Genomic DNA, 27345 nt, shown 5'->3' with positions numbered 1-27345 from the left:
ACACACACAGAGAGAGAGAGGGGGGAGGGATATTTTATTATCCCCAAATCCCAGCACCTTTCTTTACCCCACTTGGAGAAACTTCTCTGGACATCTGGAAAGCTCCACATGGCAGGAGGGAGCTCCAAATAGCGTATCTAGCCTATCTATATTTGTCTTTTTGGCAACAGTGTAAACAATAAGCTATTTTCAGTACTTACAGCCTACTATAAAACATATACGTTTTACTGTAGGCCTGTGCTGTGTGATTCCTTGACAAGTGTGTGACATTTTGACATTTCTGAACAGGTTTCAAAGGTTTTATGTCAGCCCACTATGAAACTGGTGCCCTTTTTGTATCCAGGACTTTTCGGCTGGTGTGACTTTTTATGCATACTGTTCACCTGGACTATTAGCTCTATCTTGCGGTTCAAATCGGTATGGCACTGAGGAGGGTTGTGAATTACCGGAAGTGTGTTGCAAAGGAAAATGTGGCGCGAGACAGGGTGATTGTTGTGTGTTGTGTTCATGGTAACTTTGGGGGTCGGTGCCTCCCTATTTTGCTAGCGTGCTAACTTCACTGAATAGCGTGATAACTTCGTATCAGTTTGAGGAGCAATCGAGGATATATTGAAGCGTAACTGATCGGATAACAACTGGACCTAACCGGGCCTTGAAAACGGACAACATGCCTCGAAGAAAGGTAAAACAAACGGGTCACCAGCGAAGTTGTGTTGGAGTTGCTAGCTAGAATGCTAGCATAGTTGGTTATATTTAGCCATGAAACATTAGATATCAAGAAAGCTGTCCAGAAAGAATAAATAGGTCAAAGTAAGGAAAGCTTCCAGTCTTTCATTTGGCGGACTTATCTGTAAAATGTATATGTTGTATTAATGGCCGTTTGGATGAAAATGAGGATTGATCAGTCACAAATAAAAATGACTGGCCTTTGAATAGGCAGCAGCGAGATAACGTTAGCTAACAACAACACTGTTGCTGCACTTAGGGTTATGCCCATATGTAGCTGCAGACCCATCAATTAATTGTCTGGTCAAATAATATAACTAGGGAACATAGACGCCATTGAAATGTCATTTTTGCTCTTTAATATAACGCTTTATATGCTCGAGTCACAGACTTAATCGCATGACTTGGCTAGCCAGTACAAGCTGACTGATCCAGTGTTAATGTTAACTGCTCGCTAACTAGCCTGCTAGCTAGCAGTCTGCCTTCCAATACAGGCTTTGCTGCAAAAGGTTAGCCATGTTAGCTAAATCAATGTTAGAGTTGTAACCCATTTGCTCCCTAACCCCAGGACCTTACAGTTGTGTTAACATTTATGCCCAATAAGGTTGCATAGATTTATCGACCATGTCTGCAGTTTTACACATTTTTTGTTTATTAATCTCATAGAGAAATGCAGGGAGTAGCTCGGATGCTACGGGGGATTCAGACGATTCAGGGGAACACGAGAAAACCGACAGCTCTCAAAGTGACGGAAATACACGAGCTAACACGCGACTCACTCGGGCATCTTTACGCCTCAGCCAAAGCTCGCAAGGTAAGCCCTTGTATATTGGCCACCGGGATCCACCGCCACATGTACTGTAATCAATAATTTGCTACTGACACATCTATTGCCAACAAATGGTGTATAGTAGCCTGAGGTAACGTCATCTGTAGCAACCACACATCGTTTGTTAACATTTATAGTAACTACATGGACTTGTCAGTCCTCATTATTTTGAACCTGTCTGTTCCCAGAGGCGCCTCCTGACATAAAACACGTAGTGGACCGCGACGAATCCCCTCCCAGGACGCCCACGGGCAATGCCCAATCCTCGGAGTCGGACATCGACGTGTCCAGCCCCAGTGCCTCTCACGACGAAAGTCAGAACAAGGACCCTTCCCAGAAGGACTCTGACAGCGACCCCTCCCACCGGCCCAAGCGCCGGCGCTTTCACGAGAGCTACAACTTCAACATGAAGTGTCCAACCCCAGGATGCAATTCGCTGGGTATGTGTGCGCTGCACGTTGGCATGTTGGCTCTTAATGCCCATTTCTGCCAACACATGGCAGCGCAACTGACAGGCCTTCTGTTATGTGTTGACTGACTGTACAGTTTGGCTGTCTGGAAGCAATGTAATGTGGTGTTGTTGACAGTGTTGGGATTACTCATTGTGTACTGATGACCTTGTTACCCGAGCAACCTCATAGTAAAACGGCATAATTATTGTTTTGCAGCAGAGTCAGTGCTTTGACACTGCATTCTGTTCTTTCTGCCTGTTGTCATGGAGATGGAACACTCTGCAGCTTTTAAACTCATTCTTGCCTCTTTTGTCTGTTGCAGGTCACCTCACTGGAAAGCACGAGAGGCACTTCTCCATCTCCGGGTGTCCTTTGTACCATAACCTATCAGCAGATGAATGCAAGGTACAGAAGGACATGGGCTCTGCTGTGATTTTTGTGTCTGTCACGTGCAGGCGCGGACTGCTATTGGGAAGTTAGGGAATTTTACCAGTGGGCCAGTATAGAGAGGGCTATGTTTTTTTTCTCTTTTTTTTCTTTCCCATGCCCTTAGACATTATATAGCCGATACAGATATTAAATAGGTTGTCTTCGCTGCAGCGTCATGGCTGGTGCCATTTGTAATAGCAGTGAGGGCTTTTGCCAGTATCCAGCCCTCGGGCAGTGCGCTTTGGAAACATGGAAAGCAAGAGGAAAGCCGTAGCTGGCTGAGCAGAAGAAGAGTAAAAGAAAAGAAAAAGGCTTTGCTGGCTAACGCTGCCGAGTGTGCACAAATCCCTGACTTATTTCAGGAATTTGCTGCAGGTGGTGAAGAGAGTAGTGGTGAGAATGAGCATCAGAGAGCGAGCATGTGATGTTATGCTAGGTGCTGTGAACTAGCTAAAGAACAACCACATGTTTTCTGTTTACCTTTAAAAGTGGAGGGGCCAATGCTAGAGTCCCCACTGCAGGTTTGACCGTTTTCAAGGTTTGACATTATCAGTACGTACACAAACGTTTAGAGAAGCTGGCGCTGTATTTCCCTGCTACAGTGCTACAACTTTGTTAAAAAGGGTCATCGGGTTTGTTTGACTGTGTGGGTAAAATAGACAGTTAATTTGTTAGATTGATGAACTATCCCTTTTAGGAAGTAATGAGAATGTACTAATAATACCTCTGTCAGTATATTATGAGAATGAAGGATGGAGGAGGAGGGGACAGGAACTAGCACAGATCCAATTAGTGGTGTACTGTTGGATGCTATTGTGTGAATGAGGTCAAATAGAGCATTGAACATCAGTGCTTATATGCAGGTTGGCCTACTTCAGTTAAACTATTCATTGTTGCATTACAAGAAATACAATGAATGGCAATTTAGTAAGGCCTATGTTGCATAATGTGTATTTGCCTAAAGTAACATTGGACTGTTCATTCTGAACTTAATGAGTACAACGTAATAGATGATGCTCATGTCAGACAATCCAAATGATGACTGATTTATGCATTTTTAACAAACCGGTGTGAACCTGAGTCAGACAGGGAGGGTGTGGAGGTAGACGTCTTTGCAGGGACCTCTATGGAGACTTTGAATGTTTTCTTTCTGTACACACAAACATGGGTAGGAAAACTTGAGAAGTTTGCCATATTATCTTAACACAAACGGTACAAATGAATGAATGATTGTTGATCGATAACTATGTTGAATTTGACTTATCAATTTTGGGACAGCAAATTCCCAGGCTGCTTTTGGTTGCCAGTCCGCCCCTGGCCACATGTCTGTCTTGGTACAAGTGCGATGTTACATGTGACGGTCTGTTTCTAAAGTAGGACACTTGACAGTGCTAAGGGTTAGAGTTCAAGGGTTAGAGTTCAGGATGGCAGGGACTTCTGAGATGCATGCCCCCTCCTCTTAGTACACAAGGAAAAAGCATCCACCATGAAAGTGTGTTGAAAATCTAGCAACCTGTATCTATTCTGTTCATCCATTCCTGGTTATTCACATCAGATAGCATCACATGTTTTTCCCACTCGTGTGCGCGCATGCGTGTGTGTGTGTGTGTGTGTGTGTGTGTGTGCGTGCGTGCGTGCGTGCGTCTTCCGATAGCTGTATACAGCATATTTGTGTGTCTCTTCATATTTCCGTCCCTCCTTCCCAACACTTGGGACCCTTGAATGGTGTGAACATGAAAGCTTTGCGCAAGCTCACCTCTGCTCAGCAGACTCCAGATGGACACGAGGGTAAAGAGGAGATGCTGACCGGTGCTCTGTGTTGTTTCTGTTGTGTGTTCGTCGTCAAGGTGAAGGCCATCGACCGGGACAAGCAAGACGACGAGCGCAGTCAGAACCAGACAGAGGAGAGCAGGCACGCCACACGTCACCAGGTAGCCCACCGGTGCCATGTTGCATTTGTTGCTGTGGTGTGCATATTAAATACACGCCTTCCTTTCATGCTCCTGAAATAACTATTGATAATAATTGCTGATTGGCTAGAATGATGCATAGCTTGGTTTCAGGTGCTTTGTTTCCCATTTACAGAGCTAGGGGAGGTATTCGTACATGATTTAAAGCGGTAAACCTACTTAAAGAAGAGGCCTGTGGCTTCATTCTTCTAGCAAAACAAAGCCTTAGGACTCTTCTTTTAGGAGATTTAGCACAGACTTTGAGTTTAGTTACCCAGGTTTGTCTCTAAACCACATACTTGGAATACCCCCCGAATGAGTTTTTTTGAGCGTATATACAGAACAGACAGGTAGAAGACCGCAAGGAGAAATAAGCTGAAATTGACCCAAAGCGTATCGGATTAAATTGAGGACTGCCCCTTTTAATCAGATCATAATTATTTAAAAAAAACACGTGTGATGATGTCAGAGTGGCATTACCTGAACCTCATGTGCAAACTAATGTTTCAGGTGACCTGAAGGTGTCAGCAGAGATTTATTCATGAGACTTTTCTTTTTTACACTTGCCTCTCATGCCCAGACCATTGCGGATACTCAGTGAAGAGTTCTGTTTCTGATATTGTCATTTACAGATCTTTACGTGCATATAATGTGTTTATTTGGGAGAAATGGTGAACATAAAACTCCCTTTGAATGAATGATAAAAATCTCTTAGAAATGATATTCATATTGATTCTGTGTAATTGATTTGAGATGTTTTCCATATCCATTTAGATAATGTTTTATTTATAATTGGCACCATTACACTCTCTCTCACACACACACACACGTATATATATTATTATATTTGTAGTAAATCTTGTCTTGCAGCTCTAGCTACATCAAATATGTTGAATGTATATGTGGCACAAGGTCGAGGCCAGAGTTGTCTTGCTTTACATCTAGGGACCTAAGTTATAAACATGCCTGAACTTTTGCTCTAGGCAATCATACCCTGCAGAGTTTTCCAGCTATGCAAGACCAACACATGTTTGATAAGGATCGTTAGTGCGTTCTCTGTGAGTAGGTTTTAAAGAGAAAAGTTTGACCGTGGGTGTTCACTAATGTTGTATGTTTGCGGTGTTTTTCCGGCATGTTCTTCGTCAGGCTGCCACGCCGAGGCAGGTGCGCTACAAGGAGAAGGTAGTGGAGATGAGGAGGAAGAGGGACTCGCCTGTGTCCAAGGAGCAGAAAGAGAAGAACATGGTAAGCGAAAGTAGTAAAAGGCAGTCGAAGGATGATCATCTGTAAAACAAAAGTTTAAATCGTATGCATCTCCTTATTGTTATACCAACAATATCCTCCGATCCTATTTTTTAAGGGAGAGAAGGAAAATCCCACATTTCCCCCCTTAACAAGTGCATTCACCCTAGATACAATCTGTAACTGCTATAAAGACAATACATCTCCTGAATGGTGCCTACTGCATGTTAATACATATATGTTTTCATGTTGTAAAGCCCAAAACGTGCTGATTCAGTTAGAACCGGTTGGCCTAGTGCAATTTGGTTATCGGCATTTGGTTAACGATATTGTTGGGTTTTTTTAGTATCAGGAATTTAGATAAAAGTGTAATCAAAACTGTTCATTCAAAACACTCCTCTTCTGTCCGTCAGGAGCACCGCCAGAGCCATGGCACCACCCGAGAGCCCCTGCTGGAGAACATCACCAGTGAGTACGACCTGGAGCTCTTCAGGAAGGCCCAGGCACGGGCCTCCGATGACCTGGTAAGGCCACAGCATCTCCCCCTGCACCTCCAGACTCCCGTAAGGGCAATTTTTCTTCTTCTGTCTGACTCCTGTCTCATCATTCATAAGAATTTAAGTTCATGTATTACGCAAGCAATTTTATCCAAACCAACTTACAAAATTCAAATGGTTTCTTTTATTTGTATTGTTTAATGGTGACATTTCAAAGGCGCTATTGTAGTATTTGGCATATATTCAAAGTAACTCACAAAAAAAAAAAAAGTCATTATAATCATATCAAATATATAACTCATATATGTATTATTCTGCTGTCAAGTAATTGTCAAGTCATTTTTCCATATTCATATTCATTTGTACACCCCCTTTTCGAACCAATTGGCACAGGAGAAGCTGCGCCTGCAGGGCCAGATCACGGAGGGCAGCAACATGATCAAGACCATCGTGTTCGGCCGCTACGAGCTGGACACCTGGTACCACTCGCCCTACCCGGAGGAGTACGCCCGCTTGGGCCGCCTCTACGTCTGCGAGTTCTGCCTCAAGTACATGAAGAGCCAGACCATCCTGCGCCGGCACATGGTACGGACACCCCCATGGACCACTTTCTCTTTATTCCCCACGTGCCTCGTTGTTTGTTTCCCACGTGCCTTGTTGTTTGTGTCCCATTTACAGAGACAGGACTGTGTATTATCAGACAAGCACCAACCCATGCAGTGCCTGTGTGTTTCTAAACACACACACACGCGCACACACGCACGCACGCATGTCCCCACTCGCTGTCCTTTATTACCTCTCTCCTTCACAACCCTCCTCCCATCCCATTCCCCCTTTCCTGTCCTCTGCTGTAATGTTTCATTAAAATGTATTAATTTAGACACTTTTATCCAAAGAGACAATGCATGCTGCTCTAGGTGGGTCGGGTGGTCGTAACCCCTAGAAAGTACATGTGCTGCTGAAGTGCAGCCCCTTTACACTAGTGGTATGCTTCACGTGTACGAGAGGGTCCACTAGGGTCTGAGTGGCGTAGATTTCGTCATCAGAGGGTGGTCGTGAGGCCCGGTGCGGAGGCACGGTGTTCTCCGTGTTTGTGTCCACAAGGAAGTATATTTAAGGATATCCAGCGCATCTCTTTAATGTTAAAACCTTTTGGTCCAATTGACCACAAGAAAAAATCCACCTATGCGGGCCTGGATGTCTACATTTATTTACATTGCACCAAAGCCTTTACAGATGGAAGCTGCTCTGTAGGGTTTGTCTCGCGTTCCATTCTGTGCCATGGAATTTTTATTGGCTGTGGGTGTTTGAGTATCGCATGTGATATGTCAACACTTGTTGGTGCAAAGATGACAGTTAAAGACTTGGGTTCTCAGTAACTGTATCTGTTTTGCATAACTGTTAAAGTAGCAGCAGTTGACTTCACACACCTGCAGCTATATTTTAGTTCTCCCCCTGACCTTTTTCAATCGAAACCTCTAGATAGTAAAAAGAAAGAAACATGCATTTTGCATCAAACTTCTGGTTATGTAATTTTGTGTGTGTGTGCGTGTCTGTGTATATGTCTGTGTGTGTACGTTATGAATTGTATTTATTCATTTTTAAATGGATGTGCTTGCAGGCCAAGTGTGTTTGGAAGCATCCTCCTGGAGACGAGGTCTATCGCAAAGGGGCCATCTCTGTGTTTGAGGTGGATGGCAAGAAGAATAAGGTAAGGATGTGTGTCCTAGATTCAAACACCATACAGAGGACGTGCAGAAAGAGCTTTCAGCTTCGACTGCCTCGTTTGATTCCCTCTGCACAGGGGATTGTTCATCCCAAGTCCTTCAAGCACGCTGATCCTTTTATTTTTTTTTGTTTCACCATCCAGAATAGAATACGGTGGAAATGTGTGTCCTTGGACAAGCTTCATAAAATCTTAGATTCAAGCACTCAACAGAATCAGAGTCGACTTGAATACATCGCTTCACTTACCTATGCAAATGGGATTTTTATTTTCATCCCAGTGCTTCAAGTGTTAGAGTGTGTGGCCACTGTGTCCAGTGCACAAGCACGCTGTTTCTTTCTTATGGTTTTGAACGTCGCCCAGTTCACACTCGACTCATGCCCTCGTTTTGCAGATCTACTGCCAGAACCTGTGTCTGCTGGCCAAGCTCTTCCTGGACCACAAGACGCTGTACTACGATGTCGAACCCTTCCTGTTCTACGTGATGACCGAAGCCGACAACACGGGCTGCCACCTGGTGGGATACTTCTCCAAGGTAAGGAGGCACAGGCCAGGCCAGGGCTCCCCATGCTGCGTTCGAGACGACTCGGATTTAAAAAAAAAATAATTTATTATTATTTTTTTTATTATTATTTTTTTTAAACCCCCTCATGAAATTTCCCTGTTACGACATAAAGGTGCAGTCTGCGATTGTAATCCAATATAGCTTTTTGTCAAATTCTGCAAATTTTCTCCTCACGGGCCTCTAGCTGTTTGTTCTGTGTGTGCACTCAAAACAACTCTGGTGTTCGTACACAGTTCTGACTCTGTAAATGGAAAACAAAGGGAGAGCGGCTTGGGCCGAACCATGGGCTGTTCCAGCGAATCAGCACGTTGCTTCAGGAGCAGGGACGGAAGCAGTGTAATCAGATGGGCCGTTGAGCTCAAATATCGGCAACCTGTCGGACTGAATTGCAGACTGTACCGTTAAACAGGTTCCGGCTAAAACGCAGTGCACACATAGTAACGCCACCATGACTCACTGAGAAGACCTGACCATGACTCATGAAGACCATGAGTCACTGACCTTTCATGTATTTGCTGTTATCATTCATGTACAACTATAGACCAGGAGTAGCATTGACTGTAAAAAGCATTGACAGCCTGAGCTAGTTTCTAAAGTGAAGCTACCGTAAGGAACTAAAGAGTAGAGGGATATTGTTGTCAATATGCCTTTAAATCTCCGCTAGTTTTTTTTCCTAGAGTCATAAAAAGAACACCCCCAGAAACCTTTAAACTTCTACATATATGCCACTTGTGCATTCATGTTTTTACTAGTTAGAGGAAATGTACAATAACATCAAGGCATGTCAGACTACCTAAATATCTAACAGGCCTCAGTCCCCAGAGGGTGGGTGGATTTTGGGTAGACCAGACGGATAGTCTGTTTTATATACAGGTGCATCTCAATAAATTAGAATATCATCAAAAAGTTGATTTATTTCTGTAATTCGATTCAGAAAGTGAAACTCATATATTATATAGATTCATTACACACAGACTGATATATTTCAAGTGTTCATTTCTTGTAATTTTGATGATTATAACTGACAGCTAATGAAAACCCCAAATTCAGTATCTCAGAAAATTAGAATATTGTGAAAAAGTTCAATATTGAAGACTCATGGTGTCTCACTCTAATCAGCTAATTAACTCAAAACACCTTCAAAGGTGTCCTGAGCCTTTAAATGGTCTCTCAGTCTGGTTCAGTAGACTTGACAGTTGACTTGACTTGACAGTTGTCCAGAAGACGATCATTGACACCATGCACAAGGAGGGTAAGACACAAAAGGTCATTGCTAAAGAAGTTGGCTGTTCACAGAGTGCTGTATCCAAGCAGAACGTTTGGAAAGTTGAATGGAAGTAAAAAATGTGGTAGAAAAATTGTGAAACGAAGCCCATTCAAGAATTTGGGGGAGATTCACAAGGAGTGGACTGCAGCTGGAGTCAGTGCTTCAAGAGCCACCACGCACAGACGTGTCCAGGACATGGGCTTCAACTGTCGCATTCCTTGTGTCAAGCCATTCTTGAACCAGAGACAACATCAGAGGCATCTTACCTGGGATAAGGACAAAAAGGACTGGACTGTTTCTCAGTGGTCCAAAGTTCTCTTCTCAGATGAAAGTACATTTTGAATTTTCTTTGAAAATCAAGGTCCCAGAGTCTGGAGGAAGAGAGGAGAGGCACAGAATCCAAGTTGCTTGAGGTCCAGTGTAAAGTTTCCACAGTCAGTGATGGTTTGGGGTGTCATGTCTTCTGCTGGTGTTGGTCAACTGTGTTTTCTCAGGTCCAAGGTCAGCGCTGCCGTCTACCAGGACATTTTAGAGCACTTCATGCTTCCCTCTGCTGACCAGCTTTATGGAGATGCGGATTTAATTTACCAGCAGGACTTGGCACCTGCAAACACTGCCAAAGGTACCAGTACCTGGTTTAAGGACCATGGTATCCCTGTGCTTGATTGGCCAGCAAACTCGCCTGACCTAAAACCCATACAGAATATATGGTGTATTGTGAAGAGGAAGATGCGAGACACCAGACCCAACAACGCAGAAGAGCTGTAGGCCGCTATCAGCGCAACCTGGGCTTCCATAACACCTCAGCAGTGCCACAGACTGATCGCCTCCATGCCACGCCGCATTGCTGCAGTAATTCAGGCAAAAGGAGCCCAGACCAAGTATTGAGTGCTGAACATGTTAATACTTTTCAGTAGTCCAACATTTCTGCGTTAAAAATCCTTTTTTTAATTGGTCTTAAGTAATATTCAAATTTTTTGAGATACTGAATTTTTAGTTTTCTTTAGCTGTCAGTTATAATCATCAAAATTAAAAGAAATAAACACTTGAAATATATCAGTCTGTGTGTAATGAATCTATATAATATATGAGTTTCACTTTTTGAATCGAATTACTGAAATAAATCAACTTTTTGATGATATTCTAATTTATTGAGATGCACCTGTATGTATATATATATATATATATATATATATATATATATATATAAATGCTCTGGCTCAGAAAGTACCGACTGCAAACAATCTGGTTCCAATCTGAACATTGAGAACCACTGATCTAGCCAAAGCAACTCCTGCACTGTGCCAGCAAGGGTGTGACGACACCTTCACGGGGCGCTCTTGAAAAATGTGTTTTCTGCTCTCAATGATTCTCCGTTTAAAGTTAAAGAATCATTATTGTGTTGACTAAATTCGACTAAGTATTTCCTTGAACTCAATTGCTGAATCGAAAAGGGATGAATTTGCAGCCACGGACATGGCTTGTCTCAAGATGAAGTGATCCCCTGCTGTAAATGTGTGCTTAATAAACTTTTATTTTTTATCTTCGCGCAGGAGAAGAACTCCTTCCTCAACTACAACGTGTCCTGTATCCTGACCATGCCCCAGTACATGCGGCAGGGCTATGGGAAGATGCTGATTGACTTCAGTGAGTACCAGTCCACTCCAAGCCTTATCTCTCATCGCCTCTTCATTTGTCAGTGGTCGGGGGATGGCAATTGAACTGATTCTCTGAGTAGCTCAAACAGACAGTTTTACGTATGCATTTACATCAGTTGTATAACCTGTAGTTTGAAATCATTATCTTATGTTTTAAGAATTTAAGAACTTTTCTTTCTTTCTTTCCCATTAAACTTGAATAATCACTCAAGTTTCCTTCATTGTTCCTGGAGGAATATCAGGAGACTACAGTGTCATCAGTTTAACACAGTCAGTGTCTAGATATGTCTTTTTTTGTCGCCCTGGTTGACCTTTAACCTCTGCACACGCGTAGGCTACCTGCTGTCTAAGGTGGAGGAGAAGGTGGGGTCGCCGGAGCGCCCTCTATCCGATCTGGGCCTCATCAGCTACCGCAGCTACTGGAAGGAAGTGCTCTTGCGTTATATGAACAACTTCCAGGGCAAGGAGATCTCCATCAAGGGTAAAGACCTCTTTCATCTCCACTGCAACGCTACCATAACAATAACTATCCACCACCACAACCCTAACCACAGCACTTCAGTTATCATCTCAGCTACCAAGAACCATCACGACCACCACTATAACAATCACCGCCACAACAGTTACCATCAATACAATAACCATCACCACCACCACAACAGACAACAACAACAGTCGCAATTACCATTACCAGGAGCCAGAGTTTTGATTAGTGTTACGGGCCAGAATGCCACCAAATCTCTTATAGACCTTTGGCACTGCCCTATGACTTTGTAACAGCAGTTCTGTACGACAACTGGTAAATCTTGAGCTAGTGCTGAGATTGTGACCCCATAGGAATCCCATAGGGCTCAAGTGTCTAAGTGACTAAGTCCACACATAAGGTTTTCGGCCCCTGGTCTGCCATGACCTGGTCAATGTGAGTGGCAGTCTTTGCTAAACCGCTCCATCAATGAATGTGAACAACTCTTGTTGCTTTCCTTTGTGTCTCTCCTATGTGAATTGTTTGCTAACGACTCTTTCGCTGTCGCTGTGTGTGTGTGTGTCTGTGTGTGTCCGTCCATCCATCAGAAATCAGCCAGGAGACGGCGGTAAACCCTGTGGACATCGTGAGCACGCTGCAGTCCCTGCAGATGCTCAAGTACTGGAAGGGCAAGCACCTGGTGCTGAAGAGACAGGTAAGAGAAAGGCCGCCGATAACCTGACTCACAAAGGACAGAAGCCAAGGGACCAAAAGTACTGTGTATAATTTCACAGATTTACACTCAAAATCTTCGATCATTTCTATTGTTGGTAGGAGAGGCTGCTAATACCTCACGATATAAATAATGAAATATAATAATATAATATAAAATATAATAATTTCATAAATGATAATTTTATAGATTTAACTGATTAACCTCAGCGACTGAAAATCCATGATTTCTCTTGTGGAGTGGATTTCCAAAATGCCACTTTAATGACTGCCTTTGGGACCGTAAGCTTCTAGCAAAAATCACAATCTTCTTAAATGACATCTGTGCTCAAAATCATTGTGAAATTAGTAATGTAGGGATATCTATTGTGTGTGTCTCTGTTAATCACAACCAATCACGATTTATCACGATAAGTGAGATTTGGTCGATAAGCGGTTGGCGAAGATTCTTTCTTGCAATTTTGTTAAGAAAGCAAAGCATTCAGTCCACATTTGCAATTATATTCTGAATTTGAGTCCGTGTTATTGATCGACTCTTATGTGTGTTTGTGTGTTTCTTGCAGGATTTGATTGACGATTGGAAGTCCAAGGAGACCAAGAGAGGGAGCAAAACCATCGACCCCAGTTCTTTAAAATGGTCGCCACCCAAAGGAACATAGAAATGGGTGGATAGCCTCCACATGCCTGTACCAGCAAAAACCACAACCACAGCCACACCTGAAGTGTCATGACCCAAGATTAAAGATCGGTCTCCTTTTATATCAGAGAAATAGCCTATTATGTATTCAGTTACATTTCCCCACCTCACTTTTGATACCATTGTATTTATTTTATTTTTAAAAATCATTTCATCCACATCAACATTTGGCGATGCGTTGGCCCATAAATTGATTGTTTAAGCAGCAACGTTGCTTGTAGAATGTGCTCAACTTTTGATATTGATATGTTGTTTCTTTGTGTTTATTTCTATTTTTTTTTTCTCAGATGCTAGCTATGGCAGAGAACCCAGAAGGGTTTTTGCCAATATGCCTAGAAAAAGAAATGATCCATTTGATGGTTCTTGTTTTACATGTTTCTATCTTGGAAAATATAACTTTTGATCTGCTTACGCACTGGTCTGCTCTCCTTTCATGAAGCGATGACATGCATGTTTAAACGGTGGAGACTGTGAAGAGACATCTGCAATATCTGCGTGAGCCATCAGAGAAGCCTCTTGAGGATGTCAAGCCATATTTCCTGTAACATCGCAACTCATGCATGCAAAACCACTTCAGATTAATCTAACCGTGTAAAATTTTTTGTGCATATCTGGCTTTAAGCTCCTGTCGGATAAACATGTTAAACTGTGTTCTTTGGCATCCCTGGCTGGGAGGGTCTATGTACAAATCCTTCGTCGTAAACTGTCCTCTTACCGGTAAAGGCATCACTCTGGACAGAAGAAGTTATTGTTGATATTTGAGCTCAACAGCCAGTCAAATTACACCTCTACAGTCCGTGCTCCTGAAGCAATGTCTCGTTCGGATTTACTATGGAGCCATGACTAGAGGCTAGAGTTACAGGATAGTTGCGAGCGATTTGCTGAATTTGACAAGTGTATCGGACAAGAATCGTGGACTGCACCTTTATTTTCTCATACAGTCTTCAGTATTAACATTTTTAATATGTGTTATGATTCCCCCCATACCTCCTATGAAAAAACATTCAGCATTAAAGTTCTGATGAAAAATGTCCGGATTCACTGTACAAAGTGTACAAACCACCCATGCAAATGAAGTCTTAATCAATTGCCCAGCTGTAGTAGAATTTATTTGTTACGCACGTATGGGACAATGAGTCAAAATGTAAATTGTAACAGAATGTTGAACTGCTGGCATGCATTCCTATAGCTGTCGGGGGTTGTCAGTAATACTGGAGCTTCTCCCACTGCTCTTCTAGATCTGTGAGAGACGGAGAGAGACGTGGGTATCAACTGGTATCATTTTGTATCATCACAACATCAGCATGAGAGTATGAGCTGTTATGCCTGGAGTTCTGCATCTTATCCTCAGTCCTACATACCCAAGTGCTTGTTTGACTCCTCCGCCATGTCTGCAGCGGAGCTGGTGTCCGCTCCCGGAGTTATCCGTCTCAGGGCCTCTGTGAACACAACCAGTGGGAGTCTTTATTACTTCAAATCTATACCGAAGACAACTGGAGAGTTAAAGTGGAAAATACAGTTCATTCTGTTATGTGGCTGAGGTGGCCTGTTGATACGGAGCAATTTCACAGCGGTTAGTTAGTTAAAATAGAGTTCAGTTAAAAAAACGGTATTGAGGGAAAAAAACAAAGAAAGGAATAAACAAATAGGCCAAGTGACGAAGAAAGAGCGCAGCGTGACGCACATGGACTGCTTTTAAAGGGAGCTGGTGAGATCCCTGTCTTTTGTTTTGCTGGGCTGTGGCGTAGGACTGCGAATGTGGATGACGTGTCATCAGAGGGTCCTCTGATGTATGTGTGTTTCAGGTGTGGAGAAAGAGGATTGAGCAAAGTGCATTAAAAATGCAATGAATTGGTGGTGGTATTGGGCAGGTATATTTGCACATAATGGCTTCAGATTTAGACAGCAGTAGCTGAAAATTCAGTTATACGGTACAATCTCAATCTCCAGTTGCTCAATCTCCAAAATCTGAATTTTGCTCTCTTTAAGTGCAGGTCTGCTCTCCATGTTAAACATGTTTCCGTGTTCCTCATTTACACGTTTGAATGGTTGAGACTTTTTAAAGAAACTAATTTGCAACATCTAAATACATGACTCCCACTATATCATTCGAAATAGGCCTACACATTCCAATGACATTATATCAAACACAATACATATACAGCAAAACTTGCTTCGTCTATACTGTCCATTCCCTACCTGGACAGATGCAGTGTTTCACCAGTGAGCTCACCTTCCCTGACGGCGTCCAAAGCCCTTCGGCCCATCAGCCCCACGAACATCCCTCCTTTGTGTCCTGAGGATGAAGAGACGATATGGCGTGAGATTCTTTCACAGAGGTATGCAAAAGGCATCGGGTCTGTACATTACTTATCAGCTGGCTTGGTGAAGGTGAATTCATGTTTTTTGGCTCTGCCACACATGCAAGTGTAAAGAAAGCTTAGCTTGAGGGAGCTTCTCGCTTATAGCGACTGAGTGATTTAATGCATGAGAATAGTTAAATCAATGAGTGATTTGCGCACAAATTGCCTCACTCACGTCGTGTCTGCAACCGCACGGGCTGTACTTTACCTGAAATGACAGGAAGAAAACTTTGAAGAATATTTTGATTGACATCCATACAGTTGACATTTAGCATCTTGCTCCGTTAAAAGGTCAGAAGTTAACAAGGGAACGAGGTTGGGTGTGGGTGAAACTTGGCGTTGCATCAACATTCCAAGTTGTAGTAACATGCAAATGAGTCATCCACGATTTGGCTGTTTTTAAGGAGGGTCAAGACAACATCGTGCTCTAGGAAGGTGAGTCGTGGTCGGTTGCCAGTTTCATGACTGAGAAACAACTGAATGAAATGAAAGGAAAAATGCTATAATAATACTGTAGAATGTTTATATACAGCACAACTTCCTTCTGCAATTGCCCAGGAGTTTAGAGCATTTTCATTTTGTATATTCATGTTTTAGATGGAGTGTCTACATTTGGTATGTCCTTACATTGTGCATTGAGCGAATGTAGGCTATCTCTTATCTATATTGATAGGAATCTTTATAAAAATATTAGACTGAAATAGCTTTTCCTTCCAGTATTTTATATGAACTTTTATAGTGTGATCAGTGAGATCATATTCCGTCAGGTTTCAGAATGAGTAGAAAGTGAATTTATTCAAACATACTAAACTGAAACAGTCACGTGTTATAGCACGATTAATGCAACACCATTCATGATATAATATAATATGATTAATAGTATGCCTCCTGACAGGCGGGATGTGTAGGCTACCTGAGCGTCTCCCCATGAGGCCATAGAACTGGCGCGCTTTGGACCTCTTCACGAGGCTCTCCTCCTGATCCGCTAGCCGCTCCAGCACAGGTTCTTCCTGCCACGCATGCCAGCCGCAGAATGCATCGGGTTAAAAGGGTTAAGCTTAAAAGGCAACGGGTTAAAATGGGTGTCATCCGGTAAGCCTTTTAAACTTTAACAAATTCAGATAGATACAGCAACTAACGGCAAATAAACACATAGTGAGTATAAATACATGCTTGTGAATCTCTGAAGATATTGGGTTTGCGTTGGTACAACTGCCGAACGAGCACAACAAGGCAAGTAGCATTTTAATGAGATGAATCATTTAAACATTGTGCCATTTTAATAGGATGTGATGAACACAGTCTAACTAGCACAAAATATATCTATTTATTAAAATAGAATAACTAATATGTTTGATAAACGTTTCTTGGAATGAGCTAAGGAATGATAAACCATTACCCCACATTTTAGGTCAAATGGAATCAGTCTAACAAATAAGGCACAAAAATACAGTTTTTTTTTTCATCTGTAAAAGAAATACAAATACATTATGTTGCTTAATGTAGTTTGTATAAATCAGTTGCATTTGTAATTTAAAATCCTTGTAATCTACTGAGAACTTAAACCAGTATTTATCACATTTCAATTGAACAGAGGAACCAAATCCCTCTGTGAAGTTACCTCTCAGTCCCATATATCTTCCAATTACATCTGGTACACTTACCTGCCAGTTTTTAGATATCCAGTTCTCCCTGTCTAGAGTAAAAGAGATTCCCTGAACGCTATATACGAGAACAATAAAGGGGATGACTACAGCGAGGAGTTTCCAGGTTTCCATACGGGCTACACTAATAATAAAATGGGAAATAAAAAAATAAGAAAACAAAATACATATGACTATTTTTTTGTTTGTTTGTTGCTAAAATCCTGGCCTAGCAAGCTGTTTCGGCAGGATGAATGGCAGTAGCACAGTTGTGGATATTCCTTCGTTTTTGTGTCTCTCTTTCCCGGTCAGGCAAAGCAAGGAGTATTGATTGAACCCTTGAATACAGGCAGTATTTATACCCATAGAAGCGTTGGACCCCCCTCCCATACGCACACTACCCCCCGCGCGCCCCTGTCACTACCCCTACCCAGGTACCCCCTCCGTCAGAAGATTGGGAGCGATTATGTTATCTGACAAAGGACAGTGATTACACCCTCTTATGTCCCAGTGGCATCACTAACAAATAAGATTTATGTGAAGCGCAAATGCGAAGTACAAACAAACCAAACTGTGTTCTTATGTTATTCCTGAAACCTCAAACCGTAAAACCTAATCAGAGGGGGGGGGGGGTCATTCTTTTATCATTTACCGTCTTCAAATATTTGATGTTGGAACGACTCTGCTCATTTCCTGTGCTGTGTCCCTCCTACACCACAGGTCATAATAACCCAGCCCTGTTTGTGAAGGGAATAAAACAGACTCCACAGACCGTCATGGCCAACCACATTTGTGACTTCCTGATGTGCCCCTTTGATTGGAGTTAGTTGAAAGCCCACCGCCTGGCGCTGCCGTGTCTTTGAAGGAGCAGGTGGTAAACACTGCCTTATGTCACCACATGCCCACGAGACGCTGTGTGTTACGCTTCGCTTAATTAAGTGGGCAGCATTACTCACACAAGGTCTCCCACTCAAAGGCCCAGACTCCAGACCCCTGTTAAATTTCCATTACCATCAACTGGTTGTGGTAATGGATGGTATGGTTATAGTTAAGGCCTGGTTTCAGTGTGTGGGTGTCTAGCAGGTATGGCAACCTGCGCATTGGAGGCACCGCAGAGGCCAAGTTGTCCTCAGGTGACTACATGATGAACTGATGGAGATTAGCAGAGTCCATTCTGATGATGGGAACAGGTGTGGTTCTCTAATTGTAGTTACTTGAGCAACAACATTCCCCTTGAATACTGACGTGGTTAAGTCTTTTTGAGAGGTAGTCAGGAGGGACAAACACTGTTAGTCAGACATGGTCCATGAAATAGAGTTTTTGATGGTAATGTTCAGGTCGCATGTGCTTTCATGTGAAATATATTTTTATACTCATCCTCAGTATGCAGGTGGTTAGTTCTGTGTGCCAGTTTTTTACCCTCATTGTTAAGAGCAGCTATCAGTCCTGTGCAAAATGTCTATCCATCTCTTCTGCTTTGTGTGTGTGTGTGTGTGTGTGTGTGTGTGTGTGTGTGTGTGTGTGTGTGTGTGTGTGTGTGTGTGTGTGTGTGTGTGTGTGTGTGTGTGTGTGTGTGTGTGTGTGTGTAGTGGTATTTTCATGTGTGTATGTATCCCCACTTCAAACCTGTATTTGTTCCAGCACTTGCTGGTGTTAATTCAACAGCAGACACTTTCCCCCCCAAATTTAGGCACCTTCCACAACAAAAGGAGTTGAAAACTCTGTTTGTCTGCAGTACCACAGATTGATCATTGATCATTGACTCTGTTTGTCTGCAGTACCACAGATTGATCATTGATTTGTGGCTTTATATACAGGCAGTCTAAGTCCTTCTTAATAGATACTGGCATGAAGTGGGATAAACGCTTTTTTAATGTCTTTTACAAATGGATAGACATTCTCATTGTACACATGAATGTAAATTGCTGTGTATTCCCTGCTAGCATATCTGCAAATCATTTCAAATACGTTGTCTATTCTTATAGTTTGAAGGATTGCTGCAAGAATGACACATAAATACTATTTTTATTCCAATAGGGCCTACGTTTCTGTGTCTATTTCTCTTCCTGCTTCGATCGGTTATGGCTAACCCTGTTGAGCTGCGCTTTAAAATAAAGCACTTCTATTGAAATATGGATGACACACACACATTGTTGGCTTTGATCTTTCCACAGGTGCCTAACAAAGCGAGAAAGCAATTTGGGGTAATTTGCGCTGAACAGCACTTGTGCCTGCGTGAGCGTGGTGCATTGCGGAGTGGCGAATCAAAAGAAACGTCCGTCCTCAATTTGCATTTCAGGCGACCGCGTTCAAAAGGTACAGGGCCACAATGCTCCGCTTTGCCAATCTGGCTCTCACCCTCGCCCATTCAACGCAGTTCAATACATTCAACACACACTATACAAGCTTCGCGGTTATGTGTGTTTTTTTTTTTGGGTGCTGATTTTGTGACCTGACTTGCCCTGTGCGTTCTACTGTAGATTCTTAATCAATAGAGAGATCCTTAAACAGTGCCTCAAAGTGTCAAATGAACTCACTTACTGTCAAGCCAGGAGAGGAGGTGGAGAAGTGTGTTTGTTTGTTTTTTGTTTTTTGTTTGGGTCATTGAATCTTTTTCTTCTTCTCTGTCTGTTGAGTGGTAAGTATGTAAACATTGGGAATTGACTGAACCCCTCACTAGTTCAGTTAGACAGCCTGGTGTAAACATGGAGAGTCTTTAACCCTTTGGAGTCCAATCTCCCTCCTTTTTTACTACATTCCTTTTACTCTCATGTTATTATTGCCGAGGTTTTCTAGAATATAATCATAAATGCCACTTTTGCCTCAATGTTTTTACTTAGGGGAAATATAAAAAAAACATCAAGGCATGTCAGACTACCTAAAAAAGGCTTGGACTGGAGTAGAGTTAACAGAGTGGGTTCTTCACTGTCTGTCAAAATGATCACTAACACAGGGCAGCATTTTCTACAGTTTGCAGACAGCTGCAGGAGCTCCATCAGTCGTATCAGTGTTGTATGGCATTTCTATGAAGGCCTTTGCTTGACATAATCTGGCACTATATGAGTTTTTAGTAGTTTTAGTACTTAGGTAGTTTTAGTATAGTGCGATTGCTGCTTATCTCCCCATGAGCACCTTTAGGACTCGGAAAAGGAAGAAGAGCGTTCGTTTTAGGACCCTTTGGGACTTTTTTTTAGGACTGAAACGCTGACACGCGGGACAACCTTGAAAGCATGACCGAGACAGCCACTCATGTAAATGAAACTGACCACGTGTACATCATTAACAATAAGAGACATTTAGGCCATTACTTTTAGTATTACACGTTATATATTTCTTTATTTTTTGCTTTTATTGTAGAATTGCATGATTGTATTATTATTTTTTTTATATTTTTACACACTTTTAAAATTATTTGTGTATCTATTAGCCATTTCTTTGCACTATATAGCATGATAATAAGCATGATGTAGTGTATCAGAGAAGAGGATAAGCATGATGTGGTGGTTCAGATAAGAGGATAAGCATGATGTGGTGGTTCAGATAAGAGGATAAGCATGGTGTGGTGGTGTTTTGTGGTTTACTCAGTGTCCTATTGTTCTTGAGTCATGGGAAGTTTTCTCTCTCATTTCTTATGTCCTCCTGTGATCAAATCACTTACTTATTGACTGATACTTATCTAGCCTTATTGTATTTAAATGCCATGCTGGTTTGATGACAGATCAACTGACATTTCTGTTTTGGGCAACTCTCTCTTACTTTAAACTCTCACTTGCCCATGGGGGCATGGTGTCTGGAGGTCAGACTGTCACAAAAGTTTCTTTTTCTTTCTTTCTTTTTCACTCTGTCTCTGCCTCCCACACACTCATACACACACACACACACACACACACACACACACACACACACACACACACACACACACACACACACACACACACACACACACTCAATCACACACACAATACTAGGCTCATCATCACCTACAACCCCTTTTAAGGCTCATAGATTCCCGCAGAGCTGCATCACCCTGCTGTCAGAGCCAGGACTGCATGTTCTCTCCTGCATCATTCCCTCTCTGGTCCCCCAGTCCCCTGTTTGCCTTTCAGCTGGCTTTCATGGCCTGGTCTTAGCCATTGTTGCTTTTGATTGGCTCTTGGATGGTTTTGGGGGCCCCCTCTTTTGTATTCTCCAGTGCTTCCCTCTCTCTCTCTCTGTCTCTCTGGCTCTCCCACCTACACACACACCCACACACACACTCTGTAATGGGCTCCTGGCGTTTGAGATGCTTATCGGCCAGGAGGATCACTGCCTTTCTTCCGAGCCATCCATGGGTGATATTATGCTTCAAAAGAAAGGTGAATGGTTTCAGTCAAGGTAGACTTGCAGAGAGAGAGAGAGAGAGAGAGAGAAGGAGAATGAGAGAGAAAGAGAGAGAGACAGACAGAAAGTGTGCATTGAAATTGAAAACGTGTTGCTTTTCATTCTTTCCCTCTGTAATTCTGCTACTGGAGGCTTAGATTAGCTTTAGCCGATTCCAATTCTTTTTGTCAAGCTATCAAACTCAAATTTTAACGAGGATCAGTTATGCAATTGGGTTCTCCCTCAAAAGATTTACTTCACCTTATTCCATGTTTTTGGGTAAAATATCACTACACAACGGCTTGTACCTTCAGAGTATTACTATCCTCCACGCACATTAAGAATTTATCTGGAAGCTGATATCTAAGGGAGGTTTAGTTTCAATATACGCTTTTGTAATTTTTTTTGTATCTTAATTGTGTGTGTGTTTGTGTGCGTGTGCATATTTGTGTGTGTGCGTAGGAGAGAGAGAGAGAATAAGCGTCGGTGTGTGCGAGTATGTGTGAAATTACTATGTTGTCAATGTGTGTTTTTGTATCTGTATGTATCTATGTCTGTCTGTGTGTGTGTGTGTATATATGTATTTGTATGTGTCTGTCTGTCTGTGTGTGTGTGTGTGTGTGTGTGTCTGTGTGTCTGTGTGTCTGTGTGTGCGCGCGCGTGTGTGTGTTACCTGACTCCCACTGCTGAACCTGCGGCCTGTAATCTGCTGCTGACAGCCCCTCTGCCCTATCAGATTGGCAGGCTGCCAGTGATCCTGCAGCCCAGAGTGACCTCTTAGTGAGCAGATCCCAGATCAGGCCCAGGTCTGTGCTAACATCAGCTCCTATCTGGCCTCTGGTCCCCATGTAATGTCCAGTGTAACCTGGGTCACGAGAGGCACAAATCCTGCGCTGGCCTTGAACCCAAACCCTTGGACACGGGAGGCTGGTGTGCTAACATAGAGGCTAAAACCCACGTGTGCTCTAGCATCTTTTCCTAGCACACTCTCGCTTCTTAGCACTCTCTCCTTTCCTAACTATCTCTCCTTTCCTAGCTCTCTTTCTCTTCTTAGTACTCTTTCTTTTCCTAGCACTCTCTCCTTTTCCTAGCACTCTCTCTCTTTTCCTAGCACTCTCTCTCATCCTAGCACTCTCTTCTTTGGAGTTGGAGAGGTTCACTCACTGCACAGCTCCAACTCGCCGCCATGGCACTCTCCCTGGCCCCTATAAACACGCTTCAAGATCACTAGTCACGAGATTATCTTATCTCAGTGCAATCTTGCTGTGCAAGAGTCAAGTGCCTGTTTTACAGATCTGGCATGAGGGCAATGAGTCTACGCATACAGTCAGCTCTGCTGGGGCATGAAACAGGTTATACACCTGTACATCAGGACAGGTCACCTCATTTACTGAGGTGTGTGTGTATGTGTGCGTGTTAGTGTGTATGGGCATTCATGCATGTGAAAGGAATGTTGTGTGTGTGTGTGTGTGTGTGTGTGTATATGTATATGTTTCTGTCTGTCTGTGCTTTGTTGACATGTGTTTGTTGTGTATAATATAATTGTATAATTGTCAGACTTTAATCGCACAAGTCACACACTGCAACACACACGTGAATACATGGAGGCGACACAGGACACACACACACACACACACGCAGGCCTGAGGTCGTTTGTGAATTTAGTCTCTGCTTTTTTCCCATCCCGGACGGTCCTTCCTCCAGGAGCCCAGGAGCAGTGGCCAGCTTTTTTAAGCGCCCGGGGACCAGGTGAGGTGAACCGTCTGTCTTGGTCAGTGTGTGTGTGTGTGTGTGTGTGTGTGTGTGTGTGTATGGGTATTTGTACATGTGGAAGGGATGTGTGTGTGTGTTTGTCTGTTAGTGTTTTGTTTACATGTGCTTGCTGTGACATCCTGATGTACATACATGGGTATGTATGTATGCATGGATGTTTTTGTGCTGCCAACCTGGTGTGTGGATATGTGTGTGTGTGTGTGCATACTGTATCATGTGTGTGTGTTCGCGCGCATTCTGTGTAAATGTGTGTATGTGTGTGTGTGCATTTTGTGTATGTGTTTGTGTGGGTGCACGCATTCTGTGTATATATGTGTGTGTGTGTGTGTGTGTGTGCATACTGTATCTTGTGTGTGTGTGTGTTTTGTGTTTGTGTGTATGTGTGTGTGTGCATGTGTGCATGCATATGCATACTATACCCTTGCGTGTGTATGTGTGTGTCTGCCTATGTGTCACAGCCCTGGCATGGCGTTCGCGTGTGAAGGTGACGGCGCTCGGGGTGGAATTCCTGTCACTCCACGCCCCGACTCACCTCACTTCCTCACGTCTTCTTCCAGCATGCCGCTTGGCGGCCTTTCTCCAGCCCTGGGGCAGCCATTCCAAAGCCCAACCCAAGGTTCTGTCTCTCTCTCTCTCTCTCTCTCTCTCTCTCTCTCTCACTCTCGTTCTCTTTTTCTACCTCTCTCTTGGTTTATTTTTCTTTCTCTCTCTCTGTCGGTCTCTGTCTTCTGTCTCTTCTATCTCTTCTTTCCCCCTCTCTTTCTGCCTTCTCTGTTCCCTAGGCCCTCTCAGTCTCCCTGTCAAATATCTCTTAGCTCGGTTGGAGCTGATGCTAGAACCCCCCCCACACACACACTCACACTTCCCCCAGCCCACCTGTGGCTGCTGATGAGAGGATTAGTCAAGCATTCTGCAGGGGATAGCGACTTCTAATGGATACACCCACCACAACTCTGAGTGTAGGAGTGTGTGTGTGTGTGTGTTTGTGTGTGTGTGTGTGTGTGTGTGTGTGTGTGTGTGTGTGTGTGTGTGTGTCTGTGTGTGTGTGTGTGTGTGAGATGTGGTACACCTTGTTAGCTACCTAGATGTGTGTATGTGTACGCATATAGTAAATAAGTTCTGCAGGAGCATGGAACAAGGTTATACTCCTGTACATCAGGACAGGACAGGATAACTAATTTGCTGAGGTGTGTGTGTATGTGTGCGTGTTTGTGGGGATTGGCTTTCGTGCATGTAGAAGAAATGTTGTGTGTACGTGTGTGTCTGTATGTGTATGTGTCTCTGTGAATGCATGTGTGAGAGAGAGTAGGTTTGTGTGAGTGTGTGTCACCTCTCCACTGAGCAATGCAGTCTCTCTCATGCCACTCTCTGAGAAATGGAGGTTGATCAAAGATATTTTAATAATTTTTCTCTGCTTATGTTGTGTGTTACCAGAACCATTTGCATGTGTACAGAGGAATACCATGCTTGCAGTAGATTTGTGGAATTCCTGACCCAGTATTCCAGTGGTAGAAACCCTGATTGGAACGTGTACAGTAATAATTACATTCAGTTCCATTGTACACCACTAGAGGGCAGTCTTGACTGTGAATTAATTCTACCCAACAGTCTGACTCCAATTCTCCGGGATTATTAGAAAATTGGACAAGTGTTTCCAATTTAGTGCATATTATTTGTGGTTGTCTTTTACGTACTGTTCACAGGCCATAATGTGATCACAACACAGCTCTTGTAGCATTTATAGTGTCAGTCATTGGGAGATTATGGCTTGTGGGTTCAATCTGTGAGAAATTTACATTACATTACATTATCCAGCCGATACTAAATGTATTTGATGACAGATTAACTCTTTTTCATGACAGATTAACTTAATATGTAACAATCTCAGTGTAGATTTTCATCAAGTTCTGCTACATGCTGTATGCTACATGCTGACAAGAGCATATTCCACTGTGTGTCTCTAGAAACTGCTCAGACATTTCTCTGGTTCTATTGTGATATTTTGTACTCTTGCAGTGGACCTTGAGAGGTGGATGAGCAAAGGAGGAAATCATTTCTAAAATGATCTGCAACTATTATACAACAGTAGCTTGATCATGAGCTGGTGGTGTTGATATTACTGTGTTAGTTTGTGTTGTTTTGTTGTGTTGTTGATGTTGTTGTTGTGTTGTTAGGGTGTTTTGTTGTTGTTGTGTTGATATGTTGATGTTGGTGTTTCGTTGTTAGGGTGTGATTTTGTTATTGGGTTTTTGACTTTTTATATTAATGGTGTTTTTTGCTGTTAGGTTGTGTTGTTTGGTAGACTGTGTTGTTGTGTTGTAGCTGTTGTTGTGTTGTTGTGTTGTGTTGTTGTTGCCGCTGTGAGGTACACTCGTCCCTGGGAAGCCTGGCGAGGGGCCATCAGTGTGAAATTATAAATACACTTATGGGTCTGCGTCTAGCTCGTTTGTGGTCGTGGCTCTTGTTTGTGATCTGTGCAAAGCGCTGTGGTGTCAGCATCTTTGTGCCGGCATAAAATGCCATGTTCGTCTGTCGCAGGCCTTGCTGCTCGTGCAGCATGCAGGGACAACGGACCCTCAATTACGCACTCTTTTGGCCACAGCTTTATTAATGAGTCAACTTGTAAAATCAAATAAAAAAGTAACCGCTTGAGAATAAAACAGTTTAGCAAAAAGGAGTAAAAACACTCACCCCTGTCCATGTGAGTTAATGTTGTCAGAAGTAACAGCACAACCACATGGCGGGATTTCTCTTTTTTTAAAGTTCAATTAAAAGACTCTTTGCAAGAGCTGTAAGCCTCTTACCTCTGCCATGTGAGTTACTGTTATCAGAAACCACAGCATTACTTAACTTGCTTATTTTCCTCATATAACCATTGTCATTAACAATGAAGACTACATATCACACCTCCGGACTAGATAGTGGGGGACAATTTACACCAAAGAAAAGCTATGCCTGCAGTCCTCTCTTTCTTGGTTTGTACAGTACGTAGCACACACAGCCATCCCAAATACAGTCCGTCACAATGGTGGGCGTTGCATGCAGACTCTCGACTCGACACGAGGCCATAAATTATCATTGGAGCCTGTCTTCGGGTGTAGATGACCCAGAAGGCCCTGCTCTCATATTCCCTCTGCTGTTTTTCACGTTTTTGTTTTTGTGTGTGTCTGTGTGCGAGTGTGTGTGTGTGTGTGCGAGTGTGGGTGTGTGGGTGTGTGTGTGTGTGTGTGTGTGTGTGTGTGTGTGTGTGTGTGTGTGTGTGTGTGTGTGTGTGTGTGTCGGGCCCCCTGGCTCTGTGGCAGCTCCTCTGGAGGATCATAAATTTGGACTCGGAGACGTTGCCGTTTGTTAATGGAGCTGTCGCTGTTCTGCTGCTCACACACGCATACACTCTCACACTATCCGTTCCCACACACACACACACACCCTCACATACACACACACACACACTTGCGCACACACACACAGACACACACACACACACACACACACACACACACACACACTCGTGCTCGCACACACACACACACAGATACATAAGAAAAGACTTACACACACATAGACGAACACACACACAGACACACCAGCAGACAGTCCCATTCCCAGGTGGCAGAGAGGGAACCACATACAGATTTTCAGAAACCTCGAATGGGTCCCCACTAAAAGCATTCTCTCCGGCTTAGGCACTGACAAACTCACACACACATGATGGACTGGAAACTTCTGGAAGCTCGTCCTCCCTCCAGTTGGTCTCCAGAAGGACATGTGAATAACACCCCGTCTCCGGCACATCACAGGGATTCCAGACGGGACTTGTTTTTTAGCAACATGTCGTCCCAAAACTGATGGGCTCCTGCTGTCTCTGGACCACAGGCTGGTAGAACTCCATAACAGTCTGCCAGTCAGCTTGAGACATTGCTAATTATTAATGTAACCAAAGAAAAAAACTGAATTTAATTTAATTTAATTTAATTT

General features: G+C 43.1%; 2 protein-coding genes across 4 annotated transcripts; one reads left to right on the top strand and one right to left on the bottom strand.

Annotated features, from left to right (window-relative positions):
• The first annotated feature begins 400 nt into the window (after nucleotides 1–400).
• kat7b (K(lysine) acetyltransferase 7b) lies at nucleotides 401–13643 on the top strand. 3 transcript variants are annotated; one of them, XM_031561082.2, is made up of 14 exons: nucleotides 401–682; nucleotides 1393–1540; nucleotides 1744–1995; nucleotides 2330–2412; nucleotides 4284–4367; nucleotides 5532–5630; nucleotides 6041–6151; nucleotides 6512–6709; nucleotides 7746–7835; nucleotides 8245–8385; nucleotides 11236–11329; nucleotides 11675–11821; nucleotides 12412–12518; nucleotides 13099–13643. In XM_031561082.2, exons 1-14 carry the CDS (start codon nucleotides 668–670, stop codon nucleotides 13192–13194), a joined length of 1665 nt encoding a protein of 554 aa, XP_031416942.1. In that variant the 5' UTR covers nucleotides 401–667; the 3' UTR covers nucleotides 13195–13643. The 3 variants fall into 3 exon arrangements, with proteins under 3 accessions (XP_031416942.1, XP_012672842.1, XP_031416941.1); XM_012817388.3 differs by having other exon boundaries at nucleotides 402–682; nucleotides 6518–6709; XM_031561081.2 differs by having other exon boundaries at nucleotides 402–682; nucleotides 6041–6190; nucleotides 6518–6709.
• A 422-nt stretch (nucleotides 13644–14065) lies between these two features.
• Nucleotides 14066–17653, bottom strand: LOC116218675 (protachykinin-1). The gene is made up of 6 exons (XM_031561083.2): nucleotides 17260–17653; nucleotides 16509–16605; nucleotides 15771–15803; nucleotides 15466–15528; nucleotides 14594–14671; nucleotides 14066–14472 (listed from the first exon to the last, which is right to left on the bottom strand). The coding sequence occupies exons 1-6, from the start codon at nucleotides 17371–17373 to the stop codon at nucleotides 14435–14437; spliced, it is 423 nt and encodes a 140-aa protein (XP_031416943.1). The 5' UTR covers nucleotides 17374–17653; the 3' UTR covers nucleotides 14066–14434.
• Between the last annotated feature and the right edge of the window lie 9692 nt (nucleotides 17654–27345).

Source organism: Clupea harengus, chromosome 23 (assembly GCF_900700415.2).
Source record: "Clupea harengus chromosome 23, Ch_v2.0.2, whole genome shotgun sequence".
Classification (NCBI taxonomy): domain Eukaryota; kingdom Metazoa; phylum Chordata; class Actinopteri; order Clupeiformes; family Clupeidae; genus Clupea; species Clupea harengus.
The sequence above is the reverse complement of the archived record's forward strand: the minus strand, read 5'-3'. Positions and strand labels throughout refer to the sequence as shown.

Coding starts and splice junctions, on each gene's coding strand:
- kat7b (XM_031561081.2), top strand. Junction 2,413..4,283: donor TATCAGCAGATGAATGCAAG/GTACAGAAGGAC, acceptor TTCGTCGTCAAG/GTGAAGGCCATCGACCGGGA. Junction 5,631..6,040: donor AGCAGAAAGAGAAGAACATG/GTAAGCGAAAGT, acceptor TCTGTCCGTCAG/GAGCACCGCCAGAGCCATGG.
- LOC116218675 (XM_031561083.2), bottom strand. CDS start 17,373: ATGGAAACCTGGAAACTCCTCGCTGTAGTCATCCCCTTTATTGTTCTC. Junction 15,804..16,508: donor CCTCATGGGGAGACGCTCAG/GTAGCCTACACA, acceptor CTGTCATTTCAG/GTAAAGTACAGCCCGTGCGG. Junction 14,672..15,465: donor TTTGGACGCCGTCAGGGAAG/GTGAGCTCACTG, acceptor TTGTGTTCACAG/AGGCCCTGAGACGGATAACT.